Source organism: Saccopteryx leptura, chromosome 3 (assembly GCF_036850995.1).
Source record: "Saccopteryx leptura isolate mSacLep1 chromosome 3, mSacLep1_pri_phased_curated, whole genome shotgun sequence".
NCBI lineage: Eukaryota > Metazoa > Chordata > Mammalia > Chiroptera > Emballonuridae > Saccopteryx > Saccopteryx leptura.
In genome coordinates, this window is record NC_089505.1 from 368,454,909 (window position 1) to 368,472,109 (window position 17,201).

At 56.8% G+C, this 17,201-nt stretch overlaps 1 protein-coding gene across 1 annotated transcript in view; it reads right to left on the minus strand.

The window, feature by feature from the left end:
* Positions 1 to 17,201, minus strand: part of FAM135B (family with sequence similarity 135 member B) — a 213,858-nt gene that overhangs the window by 70,337 nt on the left and 126,320 nt on the right. The window contains exon 3 of the mRNA XM_066379568.1: positions 15,108 to 15,187. Within this exon, the coding sequence (XP_066235665.1) occupies positions 15,108 to 15,187 (80 nt within the window). The remainder of the gene's footprint in view (positions 1 to 15,107; positions 15,188 to 17,201) is intronic.

A 17,201-nucleotide genomic window follows, 5' to 3' on the forward strand; every position in this document is an offset into this window, starting at 1 on the left:
CACCCCCCACGCGCCCCCCGCCTCCCACCCCACCTTTACCGCACCCGCCCGGGCACCCCCCACGCGCCCCCCGCCTCCCACCCCACCTTTACCGCACCCGCCCGGGCACCCCCCCACGAGCCCCCCGCCTTCCACCCCACCTCTGACGCACCCGCCCGGGCACCCCCCACGAGCCCCCCGCCTTCCACCCCACCTCTAATGCACCCGCCCAGGCACCCCCCACGCGCCCCCCGCCTTCCACCCCACCTCTAATGCACCCGCCCAGGCACCCCCCACGCGCCCCCCCGCCTCTCACCCCACCTCTGACGCACCCGCCCGGGCACCCCCCACGCGCCCCCCGCCTCTCACCCCACCTCTAATGCACCCGCCCGGGCACCCCCCACGCGCCCCCCGCCTCCCACCTGGCCACTCACTGGACTTTCTCTGCTCCGCCTCCCCACCCCACTCCGACGGTCTTTCCACACTATTTCCCCGAGAGGCATCCTTCCCGTACACACAAGGACCAAGCTGCTCCCCTGGTCCAAACCCTTCAGCACTGGCCCGCTTTTCTTAGGATGAAAGAAAAGCAAAAAATGAAAAAGTGCAGATAGTCCTCAGGCCAGTGTGCCCCCCCCCTTCTCCATCCTCACCTCCCCGTCAGGCTCCTCTGCTCACGTGCCACCACCCGGCCTGTCCCTCCTCGTCACACCGCCTTTGCTCACACCGTTCTCTCTGCCCGAGTGCATTTCCCTGCCCGGGGGGGGGCCCACTGGCTTCGGGTCCCCCTCCGCTCTCAGTTCAGGCGTCTCTTTCCCCAGAAAATGTCCTTGCACCTCCTTCCGTGGTGACACCGTGATCACGGGCTGCCGGAGCCCACCACGCCCTACGGAGCGTGGGGACACCGGTGGGCGCCCACGCGGCTCTGTGGGATGCCGTGAGCGAGGACGGCCTCCTCCGTGACACTACGTCGTCCCCGGAAGCTGCGCTCCCTCTGCTCCCACAGAGCTCGTGCCTGGAGAGTGTGGAGCGGCTCGCTGTTCATTTGAATGTGGGTTTAACCATCTATGTTATTAATTCTGAAAGAAGTACGAACCCATGAATCCACTGACCTTTTAAAATTTTTTAAATAATTTCCTTTCAGTTGTCTATTACAAAAAAAATCACAAAGATATATAATAGATAAGTTATCCATTCGACAGAACAAAATGTAACCGCCCAAACGGCAGCTGTGGCCCGGAAACACCCCACCCCTGGGTTCTCCTCCCGTATGAACTCTCTGAGACTCACGTCTCTCCTTGGCCACGAACACAGAGGGGCCATTCTCCTAGCAACTGTGCCCGCTGTGTCCCCTGGCACGATCAACAGACATTCATCAGTGCCACGGCTGCCGACCCACGAAGACACAGAGCAGCCGCCACCCGTTCCAGGGGCCTGTGAGCGAAGCACACTGACTGCGGGAAGAGAGACAAGAACATTCATTCTCAGGAGCCGTGACGCTGGCTGGGCTCTAAACTCTAACAATATCGACCCGGACTTCTCTCAGCGAAAGCGATCGATGTGGGAGCGTGCGGCTTCCGAGGAGGAGGGAGGCGGAGGCACTGGGACTCTAAATGAGGTCTGGACGCGCAGTGACGTTCCTGTCACTCGCCTGCCCATCCTGCCAGCCACCCAGCCAGCCACTGGCTCAACACAGACGCCCTGAGAGACACACGCGTGACACCAGGCAGCTGAGCTACAGAGTTTCTGTCCTCGTAGGATTTACACTAGACTAAGAGAGGAGAGGGAGGGAGGGAGGGAGGGAGGGAGGGAAGAAAGGAAAGGAAAGAAAGGAAAGAAAGGAAAGAAAGGAAAGAAAGGAAAGAAGGAAGGAAGGAAGGAAGGAAGGAAGGAAGGAAGGAAGGAAGGAAGGAAGGAAGGAAGGAAGGAAGGAAGGAAGAGGGGAAGAAATCCTGAGTAATCATGCAGTTGCAATGTCATAAATGCTACAAAAATAAAAACAGAAGGGAACAGAGTATGGGACACTTACTTTGGGGTGGGGGGAGCGGATGGCTAAAGATGAAAGGAACCATTTTCGTGGGTCATTAAAATTGAAGTTTGACAGAGGCCACAGCAGACCCTGCAAACCGACGTGAAAGCCAGACTCTTAAAAGCAGAGCTCCCAGGGAGAGTGCGGACCCGGCTCCCGAGCCCCTCTGTGTGTGTAGGAGAGGAACACGGCATCAGGCGGGGAGGGAAGAAAGGACTGGGGAGACAGCAGAGGCGCAGGCGCTGACAGGAACTCTCAGTCTCCACTGGCCCCGCCTCCAACAAAGGGGAGAAGCGCAGAGGGCCGTCCAGCCAAGCTTGGAGGGCCACTCAGAAGCTGTATGGAGATCCCACAGTCTGGGACCAGAGGGCCAGGCATGGCCACTTCTCAGGAAGTTAAGGCCACCCCTGGCAGAGAATAGAGGCTATGCATGGGGATTAGCTTAAACAGAATTTGTTGAGGCAAAGAAGACAGTATTTATGGATCAGAGGTAAGACCCTTAGGGAGAAGAGCTGGCCTGCTGCCATTTTAAGGCCATGATCCACAAATCCATCATCCATCCACCTACCCACTCATCCATCCATCCATCACCCATCCTCACCCATTCTCACCCAGCCCTCATCCATCCATCCATCCCTCACTCATCCACACATCCATCCATCCATCCATCCAGGATCCATCTATCGATCTAGCTACTGTATTTATATACACACGGCTCCACTTGTCTACTCTTTCATTCCCCACCCCACCACTCCAAGCCCATCGTCTACACAGTCAATCTCTCAAACATGTGTTAGCCCAATTGCTGGGAGTCCAAGTAGATTAGACATGTCCTGGATTTTCATGAGACCCCAGACTGATGGTGAGGTTCAACCCAGGTGGGAACCACCGCACTTCAGTGTGTAACTCTGCACCCAGCATCCCTGAAGGGCGAACCATCAAATGCACCTACAATGGCTCCTCCGGGCGACCAACTAGAGATACAAGAAGACTCCAGCAGGGAAAGCCTGTGGATGAAGCATGTCTAACTACAAGATGGAGAGGCAGGCAGACAGAGCAGTAGAAAGGTGCTAGGGTTGCTAACACAGGCCGGGAGGATGCATCTCGGCAGCAGTGCAAATAATGTCTCTATTGCAAAACAGCAGTGAAATCAAACAAACGCAGGTACAAATCCCCCCCCCCCCCCCCCCCCCCCCCCCCCCCCCCCCCCCCCCCCCCCCCCCCGCCACTTAACCTCCCTACACATGAAACTTAGTTACAACCTGAGGGTGGGAAGAGTAAATCATGTCTGTGTAAGTAGGAAAGCCCATCTTAAACTAGGAGGCAAAAAGCTTTGCTACATTGTACTTCAAAGGTTAACATTTCTTTTTGCTAAAAATAACCCAAAATCAAAGTTAAAGAACAAGCTGTGGGAACGAAGTTATTTTTCTGTGTGATATATCAAAGAGTCACTCTTAACGATGTGTCTGGCAGGAAGGTAGGTAACAAAATTGTATCACTGAGGAGCAAATTATCCAAAGAGGAAAAAAGAAAGCAAAATTGTAAATGGGAACTTCATACAAAGGGAAATAAAAATAGATAAGCAACGCATGAAAAGATGGTTTGCCTCCTTTGTAATCAGGGAAAAGCAAACTCGAACAAGGCAGGTGCTTCTGCCTTCCCCGGTCTGTGTGCGGAAAGGGTCGCACAGACCACTGGGACCGGCTGAAACGCATTATGGCAATTGCTTTTAAAAGCCCAAATCCTCACACCTCGTTATCCCCCTGGACAAGGTCTCCACACCTGTGAGCAGGAGGCACACACAGAAATGCTTACCTAGCCGCCACCGTCTACACTGTCCCCCAAACAGTGGCAAATTCCCCAACCTGGGGGACCCCGTCATCTGTTGGTGAAGAAATAGGCATTAGTGAGTCATTTTCTCCAAAAAAAGGATGCAAACCTCACTAAGAAAGAGAGACAGGAGGCAAGCAGGAGGGTGGCTTCGGGGTCAGTCTGCAGGGCAGGGCTCCAGGGGTGGGAAGCCCTTCTAGGTGGACACGACATCCTGAAGGACCCGGAAGAAAGAAAGGTGGGGTGAGGTGAGGGAAGGGCAGCAGGAGGAGAAGCCACGCCCCCGAGGCCAGGCCAGGGCACGCAGGTGAGAGGGAGCAGGGATGTGGGGTGGGAGAGCCCTCCGTGGGGACTCGGGCAGGCAAACCGGTCATGAGAGCGGATTGTCAGAGAAGCAGGCCGGGCTGGCGTTGGGGGAACTGTGTAGATCAGGCCTGGGCTGATTATCAAAATATTTTTGTGGCAGAAGCAAGGAAAAAAAAAATTCCTAGAAAACAAATAACCAAGCCCCCAAATCCCGAGAACCTCTTTCTGCAACATGTGTAGACGATTCACCCCTTGGAGTGAGGGAGCTGTTGTTGCACAGCAGGTCTGCAGCAAACGTGGGTCTTCTTCCCACTGCACGTGCGCCTATGCAGGCTGCAGTGCACCGGAACCCAGGGCCTGGCGCCGCGATTCTTCATGAACTCGCCGAGCCACGCCCCCACCCCCGCATCGCTGCCCCGCCTCTCCACACCTGCCTCAAGGGACTCATCACGCACCCACCGTCAAGTCGGTTTTCCCCTGCACCGTGAAGCCTCGCTTCCCTGGCCGCGTGTCCAGTTTCTTCGTGGAGGAAACCTCTGCTCCCTTTTCTTACAAAAAAAATAATACACTCTCAGCTCAGCCAGCAGCACCAGGGTGCCTTCCAACTGTCAACCAAATCCCATGAGCACCACTTTCACAAAGCACGTGGGCTCTTGCCGATGGCTGTCCAGGCCTCTGCCTTCAGAGACGCGAGTTTACAACCGTCCTGAGACCCCGCCTCCCAGGAACCTCAGTCTCTTCCTGCCGTGCGCTCGCCCCTCGGAGCTGTCGGAAGGACTGCGCTACAGACGGATGGGTTGACCCAGGGGAGGCATGGATCGCTCATGCACTCATTCAAGAAAGCCGTCGCCAAGCTCTGCTCAGGGTTGACCCGCGGCCAGGGCCTTCCCTAGCTCGGTCCAGCTGTCATGTCCTTGAGAATGTGCTGGGGTGGACCCACAACTAATCCCCCAACTGGGGCCTCTGTTTAGTGCGTTTTTGCTCTGTCGTGTCTGCTCTGAGCATTTCCCATTTACTGAACATCTACTGTACACCAGGCACTTCTGGGCTCTTGGCCGGGCAAACGGGGCTGCGTCTGCTCGAGGCGCATCCTGGGCTCCAAATACCTCTCTCCTCTTCCTTGAGTCCGAAAGGGTAACTATGGAAACAGCCTAAAGCAAGATTCAGACAATGCAATCGCCAGTGAGTGTCCAAGACCCTGCTAACCTTTGCTCTTACATGGAGTCCAAAGTCAAGGTGGAGGGGGAGGAATGGGCACAGCCCCGGGGGCTTAGCCAAGATTCAACCTCTCTGGGGGGGGATGGGGCTTTAGCCAAGATTCAACCTCTCTGCGGGGGGGGGGGGGGGGATGAGCACAGCCCCCGGGGCTTAGCCAAGATTCAACCTCTCTGCGGGGGGAGGAATGGGCACAGCCCCCGGGGCTTAGCCATGATTCAACCTCTCTGCGCTGCCTCCGATCCCTTCCTCAGTATACGGTGCTGCCTGTGACAGGCGGCGGGTGACCCAGCTCAGGGACCTGCCCGCTGGACTCCCTGCACCTCCACTGCCTGCTGTGTGCTCCCATGACCTGCAGAACTTGTGATCTATCTGCTCTTTGCCAGCTGGAACTTTTCATAAAAAGGCCACACGCATGTGCTGATATTAACTGATCCGAGCCAGCTGATATCAGCCTGAATCGCAACAAACGACTTGGTAACTTGGTTAGGAAGTGTCAGGTCAAAGTTGCTGTATTTAGACACAAAGAAGATCAAGTAAGTCTCCGTGAAGGACAGGGACCTCAAAAGGTCCTCTCTCTGCACACGCGTCTGCCCAGGCATGTGACTACCGTCAGGCATTTCTAAGGCAAGAAAGATCCGGATGAAACTCAGGCAGGACATGTTCAGTCCATGCCACCGTGCCCTCCCAGAACTGGCATTGAACTCAAAACTTTTCAACATAGCAGAAATGGTTAAAAAAAATCATACTATAGTCATGAAATGAAAAATGATGGGGAAACTAACTCCAAACATAGTGAATGAGACATCCACATATTTATCACGCACACAAAATAAAAGACACACACTGCTGAGTGATCTCAGTTTTTTCTTGACGCGCACAGAGAGAGAGACTAGAAAGAGAGGTGTTCAGAAAGAAAAGTGGGAAGAGAGGAGAGAGAGAAGGTGTAAGGGGTGAGAAAAGAGGAAACAGTTTGATAAAAGAAGACAAGTCACCAAGTGCCCTGTCGCTACGCTCCCTGGGTGGTGGCATTAGGGGATTATTTTTATTCCTGTCCTGTCCTTTAGGTTTCAGATACGTTCTCTGTGCACACGGGTGTGCTCTGCACTCAGAAGGAACCCACCAGAGACTCCACCCGCCCAGGGAGAGGAAAGGAGCAGAGAGCTGCTGAGTCCCTGCTGTGTCTCCCACTTGGCATCTGTTTCTTTGCAAAGACGTCACGTCGTCACCCTCGGCCTCTTTGCTCAGGGACGATGAACTAAGTGGATCATGACGATGCCTTGCCCACGCTGACTCGACTCTAACGTCCCACCCCTGCTGGTTTCTCCCATTGGTCGGGCATCCCTTTGCCCAGGCATCCCTTTGCCCGGGCATCCCATTGGTCGGGCATCCCTTTGCCCGGGCATCCCATTGGTCGGGCATCCCTTTGTCCGGGCATCCCATTGGTCGGGCATCCCTTTGCCTGGGCATCCCGTTGGTCGGGCATCCCTTTGCCCGGGCATCCCGTTGGCAGGGCATCCCTTTGCCCAGGCATCCCATTGCCCGGGCATCCCATTGGTCGGGCATCCCTTTGTCCGGGCATCCCATTGGTCGGGCATCCTTTTGCCCGGGCCCCTCAAATGCACGACCCAAGGAGGGCTGACACCCCACGCAGGCAGGAGAGGCCCCCGGGGATGGAGTGGTCTGACTGTGTTCCATGAGAGGAGCAGCTGAGCCTGGGAGGAAGGGGTCCCATGTGCAGGTGCCATGGTGGCTTTGACATCGACTCATTGGACCTGCAACTCTGTAGGAGGACAAAGTCTCTTTATCTAGAGAGCATGGCTTTTCGCCCCGAAGGACACCAGGCGTTGGTTACCTGTGCTCAGAAAAAAATACAAACAACGTGGCCCTTGCCTCCACTGAGCCCTAAGCTACGGGGACCAAGGGGGGATGTGTACACACAAATCCATGCACTCGGGGATGAACGCCACAGAGCAAGGCAGCCCCAGCACTCAGCCAGGCAGGCTGGGGAGGCTTCCTGGAGGAAGTGCCCTGCGGGCGAAGTTCTGAAGGAGGCGTAGGAGGAAAGAGGCAACGGGGAGGGAAGGCTGAGAGAGATACATACAAACGTCTTATCTCCTGCACGTCAGCGGGACTGCGAACCCACCCCCGGCAACCCTTCCGTGCACCGGTAAGCAGCACGAGTCACGAGGGAGGTGAACAGGAGACGTTATGGAAAGATTCTAAGAAGCAGGAGGGCAGGACAGCAGTGGGGAGGGGACGCTGGGCTGGGGGGTGTGACGAGGTGGGAAGAGCAGGTGCACCCCAGGGAAAGCGGAGGGGCGTAATCACAGCCCGTGGGAGTCGCCAAACGGGCAGAGGCAGGTCTCTGCCTGGGGAGGTGGGAGGTATTGCAGGCTGAGTGGGGCATGAGCGGGGCGAAAACTTGAAAAGTTTTATTTCAAAGACCTGGAAGACAAGGCTCAGACACTGGCCAGTAATGGGTGCTCTCAGTGCCACATCAAAAGCCCGTCTGGAGCGCCGGCACTGTCTCGCCGAGACTTCCCCTGTGAAAGCCACCCCGGGCCTGTCCCTCTCTGTCCTGGTTCCGCGGCTGGTCCTCCATCAGAGAGCCTCGTGCGCGTCTTTAATCTGCCCACCGCCGCCTGTTCGCTGAGGCCGGAGGCCCCCTGCGGTCTCCTCTTCAAAACCCACAGAACCTCCCCAGGGAACCTGTGCTCAGCGAGGCCTGTGACCTCTGGGCGTTCGCTGGTGGCTCTGGGTGAGTTACCCTCAGCTCAGAGCCTCCCTGGAAACCAGGCTGATGTCCCCAGGCCGGCCCCACAAAGGCCTTTTGTCCCAACGCAATCTTTATACAGAACTCGAGTCTGTAAAACTCATGGAGGTTTGATTTCATTAGGTCCTCCAGTTAAATGTTTCAAATGTATAACATTTGCTAAAGAAAATCAATAAAACCACAAGGCCATTTTGAAGGACACGCAGGCTTGATATCAGGAGCCAGGGGGCCTCCAATGAGCTTCTGTTCTTTTCTTTTTTCTGATTGGGTAAGATGGTATAGCTAATATTTACAATCACCTCTGTGTTTGTGTGATCAATACATCGTTGCTCCGCCCCTCCCAACATCATTTCGGGCTCTGTTTTTCAATAGAACACCCATAACCCCATGATCACTATTTGCCGTGATATCCATCAAGAATTCTAAAATTGACTCAGAAAGGAACATCTCAACAAAGGTCCCTGAGGAAGGGACCAGCCTAGTCCGGTGGGGGACTATGGAGTGTGTTACTCTCAGCTTGCCTCCTCCCGAGACCCGGAACTGGCTCCTATATCCCTGCACTAACAATCACTGGGTCACTGCAGCAGCTGGGGTGCAGATAGGGACAGCTAGCTCCTGTGTTGGGCAAAGTGCTCCCAGGAGGCTGGGGCGGTCCCCCAAAGCAGGCCCCAGGTGCCAGTGACTGACAGCTGCACGAAACGCGGGGTGGTCTGGGGGTCTGGGAGAAGTGGGGGGGATACACAGGGAGTAAGAAGGGGCTCAGAGTTGGTAATCAAGAGATCAGCAATTCGCCAAAGGCACGAGATTTCCCTGGAGAAGCTGCAGAAGTTCTCTCTGCCGGCCCAGCGGATGAGACGGGAGAACGGTGAGGAAGGAAGGGATAGACATTCGACAGGGAAGGAACAGCAGGAACGGAGGCAGAGAGGAAACTGAGGAAAGCCTGCTGGAGGAGGAGGAGGACCTCCAGGTCAAGGAGGCTTAAAGATTCCGTCTCAAGGGCAAAGGGTAAGGACCCCCCCGGCCTGGCCCCAGAGGGAGCTGGGTCGGGGTCCCAGCGGGCAGAGCAGATCCCCGGCCTGTGAGGGAGCTGGGTCGGGGTCCCAGCGGGCAGGGCAGAGCCGATCCCCGGCCTGTGAGGGAGCTGGGTCGGGGTCCCAGCGGGCAGAGCCGATCCCCGGCCTGGCCCCAGAGGGAGCTGGGTCGGGGTCCCAGCGGGCAGAGCCGATCCCTGGCCTGTGAGGGAGCTGGGTCGGGGTCCCAGCGGGCAGAGCAGCTCCACGGCCTGTGAGGGAGCCCCAGGTGACGGACCCTGGGCCCCAGAGGGAGCTGGGTCGGGGTCCCAGCGGGCAGAGCCGATCCCCGGCCTGTGAGGGAGCTGGGTCGGGGTCCCAGCGGGCAGAGCCGATCCCCGGCCTGTGAGGGAGCTGGGTCGGGGTCCCAGCGGGCAGAGCCGATCCCTGGCCTGGCCCCAGAGGGAGCTGGGTCGGGGTCCCAGCGGGCAGAGCCGATCCCTGGCCTGGCCCCAGAGGGAGCTGGGTCGGGGTCCCAGCGGGCAGAGCCGATCCCTGGCCCCAGAGGGAGCTGGGTCAGGGTCCCAGCGGGCAGAGCAGCTCCCTGGCCTGTGAGGGAGCCCCGGGTAACGGACCCCGGGCTCCGGAGCTGCCTGCCACCAGGGGCCGACGCCCAGCCGTGGGCACAGCGCCCTGACGCCTGGTTTGCTCCCTCACCCCTCCCGACCGCCCGAGCACGGCCGCCTCTGGCCCCAGGTGGGAGCTCACAGCCTGGGAGCGGGAGTGTTCCCCTGCTTAATATTCCCCGTGAAAACGGGCTTTTTTTTTTTTTTTTTTTTTTTTTGATATTTGGGTGTACTTTAATGGACTCTGAAAGGAAATTAGATTGATTCGTTTGAAGAAGGAAGGTCTCTCCCCGCCCCCTATGCACGGCGAGACTCAAACGCTTCCACTTAATGGAAATGGAAATTACCTCTCAAAACATTACTGGAGCTAATCACGGTAATTTCTCCGCGTTTCCACCATCCACCGAGCTACCTGCTCCCCGGCTTTGCCAAGCAGTGGCCGGCAGCGACCTGTGTGGCACCTGACCACGCAGCCCGGCCGCAGGAAGCCCGCACCATCTCTCTGGCCCGAGTCTGACTTCGCTGACCATCCCCCAAGGCGAAGGACCGTTTCTAAAACACCCGCCGGTGGGCAGGGACTGCCGAGACCTATCCCGTAGCGCCGTCTCGGTGGAAGGAAGCCGCCCAGGCCAAGTCCACTTCCCGTGGGTCCACGGACTTGACGTGCAGCCGCATCCGTCCCGGGCAGCCTGCGCTGTCCCTCGCCCGAGCCGTGGGCTCCCTGCGTCTCCGCGATGTCAGGGCTCCCTGCGTCAGCATCCCCTCTCACCACCTCCGTCTGGGGAACGCCTCCGTTGGCTGCAGCTACAAGCTGTCCTTGTCTCTGCGGCCACAGCCACACGGACTCCCTCCAGCTAATGCATCAAGCGCCCTGCTAGCCGCGTCACTCTCCTGCTCAGCCCCCCCCCACCCTCACCCCCAAGCCCGCCCAGGCAGGAGGCCCTATGAGCCCCACTCCAGGGAGCGGAACGTCCGGCCCAGATGTTGAGGGCTTGCCTTGGTGCTGACATGCGGCCCCAAAGTGGATGACGGGACGTTAACAAGACCCTGAGTCTGGGCCCCTCCTGCTCCAGGACCTGCCCCCTCATTGTCCTGTTCCTCAGGCAAACACTGTCTCATTTCAGTGAAGTTAAAGGGGAACCATGGGGATGACATCACAAGGACTTTCTTCCTTTCATGTGTTGAGAGAGCCGCCGGATGTCCCGGCCGCCGTGAAGCATGAGTGGGCCACCTGGGATGTACACTTTCCTGCTTCTGGGAGCGATCAAAGCCCTGTGGTCCGGTGATTTGTACAGAACACGAAGGCCAAGTGCTCCCCACTGTCCCCACATCGGCACAGAAGGGTCCCCGTCAGTACTGTCTACCCGGCTCCATCAGCAAATCTGCCGCCTGCTCCATTTGTCCTGAAGTCACCTGTTCTGTGTGTCCCTCTGTCACACGGGGACTGGGATGTTCCCAGAGCACCCAGGAGGGAGTCCTGCTCCGGACTGAAGGGAGCTCGGAGCCTGTCACACAGTCTGTCCTGTGACATACACAGCTAGCCTGGACAAGAACAAGCCACGAGTTTGCCAGCGAAGCCTTCCCCTAACACACACACACACACACGCACGCTGCCATGCAGGTTGGGGCTGCATTTCGCAAGAGGATTGTTAGTCTTTCCTATCCCAGAACTGAACGGTACATCTCTATCCTGGAGAACTCAACGAGAGGTTCTGCACAGAAGGAAGCGGCATTTCCATCATGGACCCGATGGAATGTGTTTCCCTATCACGCAGCTAACCAGAACACGGATGGTTCTGCACAGAAGGAAGCGGCATTTCCATCACGGACCCGATGGAATGTGTTTCCCTATCACGCAGCTAACCAGAACACGGATGGTTCTGCACAGAAGGAAGCGGCATTTCCATCACGGACCCGATGGAATGTGTTTCCCTATCATACAGCTAACCAGAACACGGACACTTCCAAGAGGAGAACCGAACTGTTTCATCCCATCCCTTACTGTATGAGACCACGTCTCGTGTTCGAGCAGCATGGGGTTTGTGTCCTCAAACCGCTTTCGCTGCCTCCGGCTGCGCCTTTGAAATTAACCCAGCCTGCTCAGCAGGGCGCAGGTGGCCTCTCGGGACCCCCTCCCTTCTCATCTCCGCTCCTTCTTCCCGCCCGCCACACCAGACCTGTCATCATCCATACACACCGCCCGCACCCCGGCTCTGTTCCGGCCCCGGGGACACTGCTCGTGGTCCGGCTCCCACCCAGATCGAGCCGTCCCTGCCTTTGCTGCCCGGCCACTTGTCCTGGTCCTGCCAGGCTCCGCTGAAGAGCCCGCCACGATTCCCACCTCTGCTGCACTCAGGGGCACGCCTGTCTCCCCCAGGAGACTGAGCTCCCCCAGGTCAAGCAGGCGGGCTCTCGAGCCCCGGGAAGTGTCCCCAGACCAGCAAAACGCTGCTCAGTGACAACTTCTCTACGCATAGCCACAGCCTCACTCAGCTCCGTCTGCCGTGAGCTCGCCGCGCCGGCACCATTCCAAGCATGGCCTTGCCCGAGTCGTGCGATCCAACCACAAACCGAGGCGGCAGGTCCCACTGACCCTCCCCACTTTATAGGGGAGGGGCCTGAAGAACAACCTGGTGTGATCACTTTTCTAAGCTCACCCAGCTGAGAAGCAGCAGAGAGAGGCTTTGAACCCGGGAAGCCCAGAGCCTGAGGCCCTCACCACCGCCAGCTTTGCCTCTCCAGACACAGTAAGCCGTTCCTCATTTCATTCTAGACATACGTGGAGCAGAAAACAGGTCCAGTTAAATAAGGTGTCCCAACAAGACCGCTCACCTATTGAGTGTGAAGGGCATCGTTCCACCCCGAGTGTGTCGACTCTTTCTTGCTCTCTGTGAACATATCGTACCTCACCATCTAATCACGTATTGTTTTAACTCAGAAAGGCATGCCGGAAGTAGGGCACTTGTTGTCTGGGTGACCGCACGCAGGTATGACGGCCAAAGCTCCCTCCCACGGCCCCCAACAGAGGGCGCCCGTGGAGCGGGGTTCCCCTGACCTTGAAGCCGGACTGACCTTGCCACTGGCCTTGACCAATGGAAGATGAGGGAAGTGACCTTGTGCCAGTTTCCAGACCCTCCCTGAGGAGAGCCGGAATCCTTCCCTTTCTCCTTCTTGGGGAACGGAGGTACCCTGTAAAACGTCGGACCAGCCCAGCACCCCCTTAGCGATCCCGCGGCCCCAACTGCGGGATCAGACGGGTGAGTGAACACATCTCGGTGCTCCAGGCTCTGCTGAGATCTGGGCAGAAAGCCGAATCTGACTGTCCCCCCCCCCGCCCCCACCTCCGCCAACTCAAACCTTCAACAGCCCATCTCTGTTTTAAGCCATTAAAATGGGTTTGGAGTCCTCTAGAACGCAGCAATCTCTAACTGAAAATACTATAATTGGGAAATTCGCTTTGAGGACGAAATCAGAAAAGCTATCTGTTCCTCGCCCATGGAGTGGTCCTTACTGTAATTATCACTGGCCTCCCTGCTCGCCTTCTGTTCTAAATAGTGTCCTCCTGTAAGACTCGAGGGCACGCCACATGCTCCGCAATTATCCTGGGTCACACTAGACCCAGAGAGAAAAGAGCTTTTCTTTCCTCACAATTGCATTTCGTGTTTCTTTCCTTTGTCTCTCGACGGCCCCCATCACCGCCCTTCTCCAAGCCGCCCGCTGGGCTCTGCCAGCTGCCGAGTGCCCGGCCGTCCGCTGGGCCTCACGCTGAGTGGCGGCTCCCAGGGCAGGCTCCGCCCGCGGTGGGAACTGAGCTCTGGCGCAAAGGAGCCACAGAAGAGCTGGAGTCCTCGTCCACCTGGGGATGGCTTCCCCCAGGTCAGCAGGGTGTCAGTCCTGTCTGACATGCAGGGGTCACTCGAGTTGAGTGTCCCGTCCAGGAGCACAGGGCCTGCTGGCCTCACAGCCCTGACCGCTCCTGGGTCAGACGGATGGGACACTCGCCTTGTGCCGGTTCCTGTCATAGCTTCTTTACATTTATAATCTCTGTGAAATGTAACCAATGTCCTTCTCATGTTCAGGCTCTAAGACAGGAACCCTGCAGAGGACGGACTTTATCCTCATTTTCTGGGTGAGGAAGGAAAGCTCAAAGTTGCCAAGGTCACCCTCAGCTAGAACATGCAATGTCCTGCTCTCGGTCAAGTGCACGGATCTTCCCCTGGAGAGACCGTGCTGGGGCGGGGGTACCGCCCAGGGAACAGCAGGGCTTGCTGTAGGCTTCCTGAACACCTGTAGACCATTACTGTCCCCTCCATGTCCTCTGAGTGACCTGCATAACCCTCTCTGCCCTCCCCAGACCTCCCACAGCTCCTCCAAGGTGGACTGAGCCGACCAAGGCACGTACACCCCCCAATTTGTGGGTATTCCATTAATTGCACGTGATTTTACTCACCATGATACAATTGCCAATAAAGAATAGTCCAATCGCCAAGCCCATGTCAAATGCATTTTTTCGGGGGTAGCGAGGACAAGAACCCTTCTCTCGGCTGGATGGGGTTTCTGGGATGGTCCTGGCTCGTTTCGTTTGTACAGTGAATGCTAGAGACTGCCGTTCCCTCTCTTCATCTCCTGCTTCCTCTCTCCTCCACCCTTACACCTGTCTCCTTCTTCTCACAGTCTGGCTGATCTACACATTCTCCCAAATTTACTAATGTAAATATTTCTGCTAGAATATAATCTCGATGCCCCTACCCCATTGCTTATGAAATAAGGTTTATATTTCTGACTCAATACTCTCTTATACTGAGTAGCTGCTGGGAGCCCTGGACACCCGCCAATATGCCCACCTCCCCAAGTTCGAACCTGGGTTGTCTTTGGCAATCTTCTCCCCCTTCTGGGAGCGTGGTTTCTGACTCCTCATGGCACATGGGAGGTGCCATCGCACTGCCAACCTATTCAGTGCCCTGTGCCTGGCTGAGCATCAGATTCTCTTTGACAACAGGCATCCTCTTCCCCAACTGCTGGCAGCCATATGCACCCTCTCCCTCCCCGGCTTGACTTTAGCCAACACCTCCCCCAGCCAGGCTCCTCCCCGCAGGGCCAGGCGCTCCCGGGAGACTGCTCCCTTCAGCAGGCTCCTCCCCGCAGGGCCAGGCGCTCCCGGGAGACTGCTCCCTTCAGCAGGCTCCCCTGGCAACAGTGTAACACTTGGAGCCAAAGCCACAGTGGGTCTCCAGTTCCAAAGCGCTGGTCCATGGCCCCCTCTCTGCCACGCCCTGGCACAGTGATCACCGAAGGTTTACCTGCAGAAACAAGCACCCCACGTACGTCCTCCTGCTCACCTGTCTGCCCAACGACGGAGGCGCTCAGTCTGTGGGGGGTCCTGGAGGACACCTTCAAGGTCACTCGGATCTGGTAGTACCTGAGAAGAGAGCAGAGGACAGGCTCCTTACTGTCGGTTTCCTCAGAAAACATCTAGACGTACTCCGAAAGGTCACAGGGAGCCACGGCTGTTTCTAGACAGCACCCGGGTCCTCTGGCACCAGAGAGGTTTGCTCTGTTAGCGTGGACAGCGGAGAGGGGTGGAACGGGGCCAACGCGGGGACAGGACGGTGAGCTCACCTGAGACCCCACGAGGCACGGACAAGGTTGGTGGTGACGTGGGAATAAGAAACAGAAACGACAGACAGGTCCATGAAGGGGTGTGACTCTTCTTCGGTCGCTTGTTTGTGTGGCGCTTGGATGCACGGTGGAGAACATGCATGCACACACACACACACACACACACACCCCTGCTGTCACGTCACCACGCAGACGAGCACTTCCTTTCGAAACACAGCAGCGGAGTTGCTAATCCTGGGATGCTGCCTGCGTGCCTCCCTCTGTGCCCCGTTCTCAGCGTGCCACCCCCGCTCCCGAGTCCCATCCTCCCACGAGAACGTGCCCGTGCCCCTGCGGTCGGGAAACCCCGGCTGTCCTCCTGCGCACAGGTGCAGAAGCACCTTCTGCCGTTCTGTGCCTCGCGGTTAACAACCCGGTCCCTCACACGCGCTTGGGAACGTTTCTGGCATCAGAACTGTTTCCCCACACACACTGGTTGTGAAACAGAATGTGAATGAAACAGAGTGAAACGGGTGCAAGGGACCCTGGACACCCCAGTCTTCCACGGCGCACTGAGCACATGGCTGGGGGCTCTGCGGCTCTGACCCCCACCACACTGTGGATACACTCGTGGATGTTTCTGCTGCCGCCCCCGGGTTGGTGTGCACAGGGCAAACTCAGGAGACGCAGAGTGAGGAACGGCAGCGCGGGGTTCTTGTAGCTTGGGTGACATCGCCTGAGAACGGTGTGACCTGGAGTACACCACACAACTTCTCTGAACTCCTTTCCGTCTCTGTCAAGCGACAACTTCTTTTCAAAGGTGACTGCTGTCACTTCCGCTTCCAGGAAAGAGGGAGTAGACATCTTGTTTCCTAGTCCTCCCACACGGCATCACTAACACCTCCACGCAGAGCACAGGAAACAAGCAAAAGACGCTTCTTCAAGGTGGAAACGGAAGTGAACAGTCTGGGGACTTCCAGGTGGGAGGAGAGACACAACGGTGCATTTTTTATGCCGTTCCTGCCTCGTTGACTCCAGAGAGAAGCCAACCACCCCCAAATGCTAACAGCTGCAGATGAAAAAGGAAAAGCCCCAACAAGATCCGTCTTGCTTTCCCCAGAGAAAGGACCGGGAAGGGGCAGCCGGGAGGCAGGAAACTTAGACAACAGTGGTGCAACCCCTTCTCTCGCACCATCCGAGACCGAGGGAGATGTCCGTCCACTGAGACCACGCTGCCCCACCTGGCAAGGGCAGGTCTCAGGGAGGGAAACAGCCTCTCACCATGAACGGAGAGGGAGGGGACCCCACCTACTTTCTTTATACATTCACTGGTTGATTCGAGTGGAGACCTCGTGGGCAGCCTGGGTCTCTACGTCAGCCAGCAGGAACGGAGCACCAGGATGCCCCAGTGATGTGTGACAGGGTTCAGAAGCAATTTGCTGAAGGAAAGACAGCCTTTTCGATAAATGGCCCGGAAGGAACGGGTCATATCCATCGGCACAACCCAAACCAAACAAGACACTCAATTCATAATCTCACACCTCACACAGACATTAACTCCAAGGGGATCACTGACTGAAATGCAAAAGGTAAAAACTAAGAAACATTTAGGAAGAAAACAGAAAGAGAGCTTTGAAATCTAGAGCTAAGCCAAGAGTTCTCAAATGGCATCAAAGCATGATGCATAAATTTCAAAACTGATAAATTCAAGATCATCCAAATTAAAAAAAAAAAGCAAACCACTTACTTTTCTTCTGCAAAATGCTCTATTAAGAGGATGCAAAGACAAGCCACTGGGTCAGAGACATTATTTGCAAATCACATGCAATCGGTCC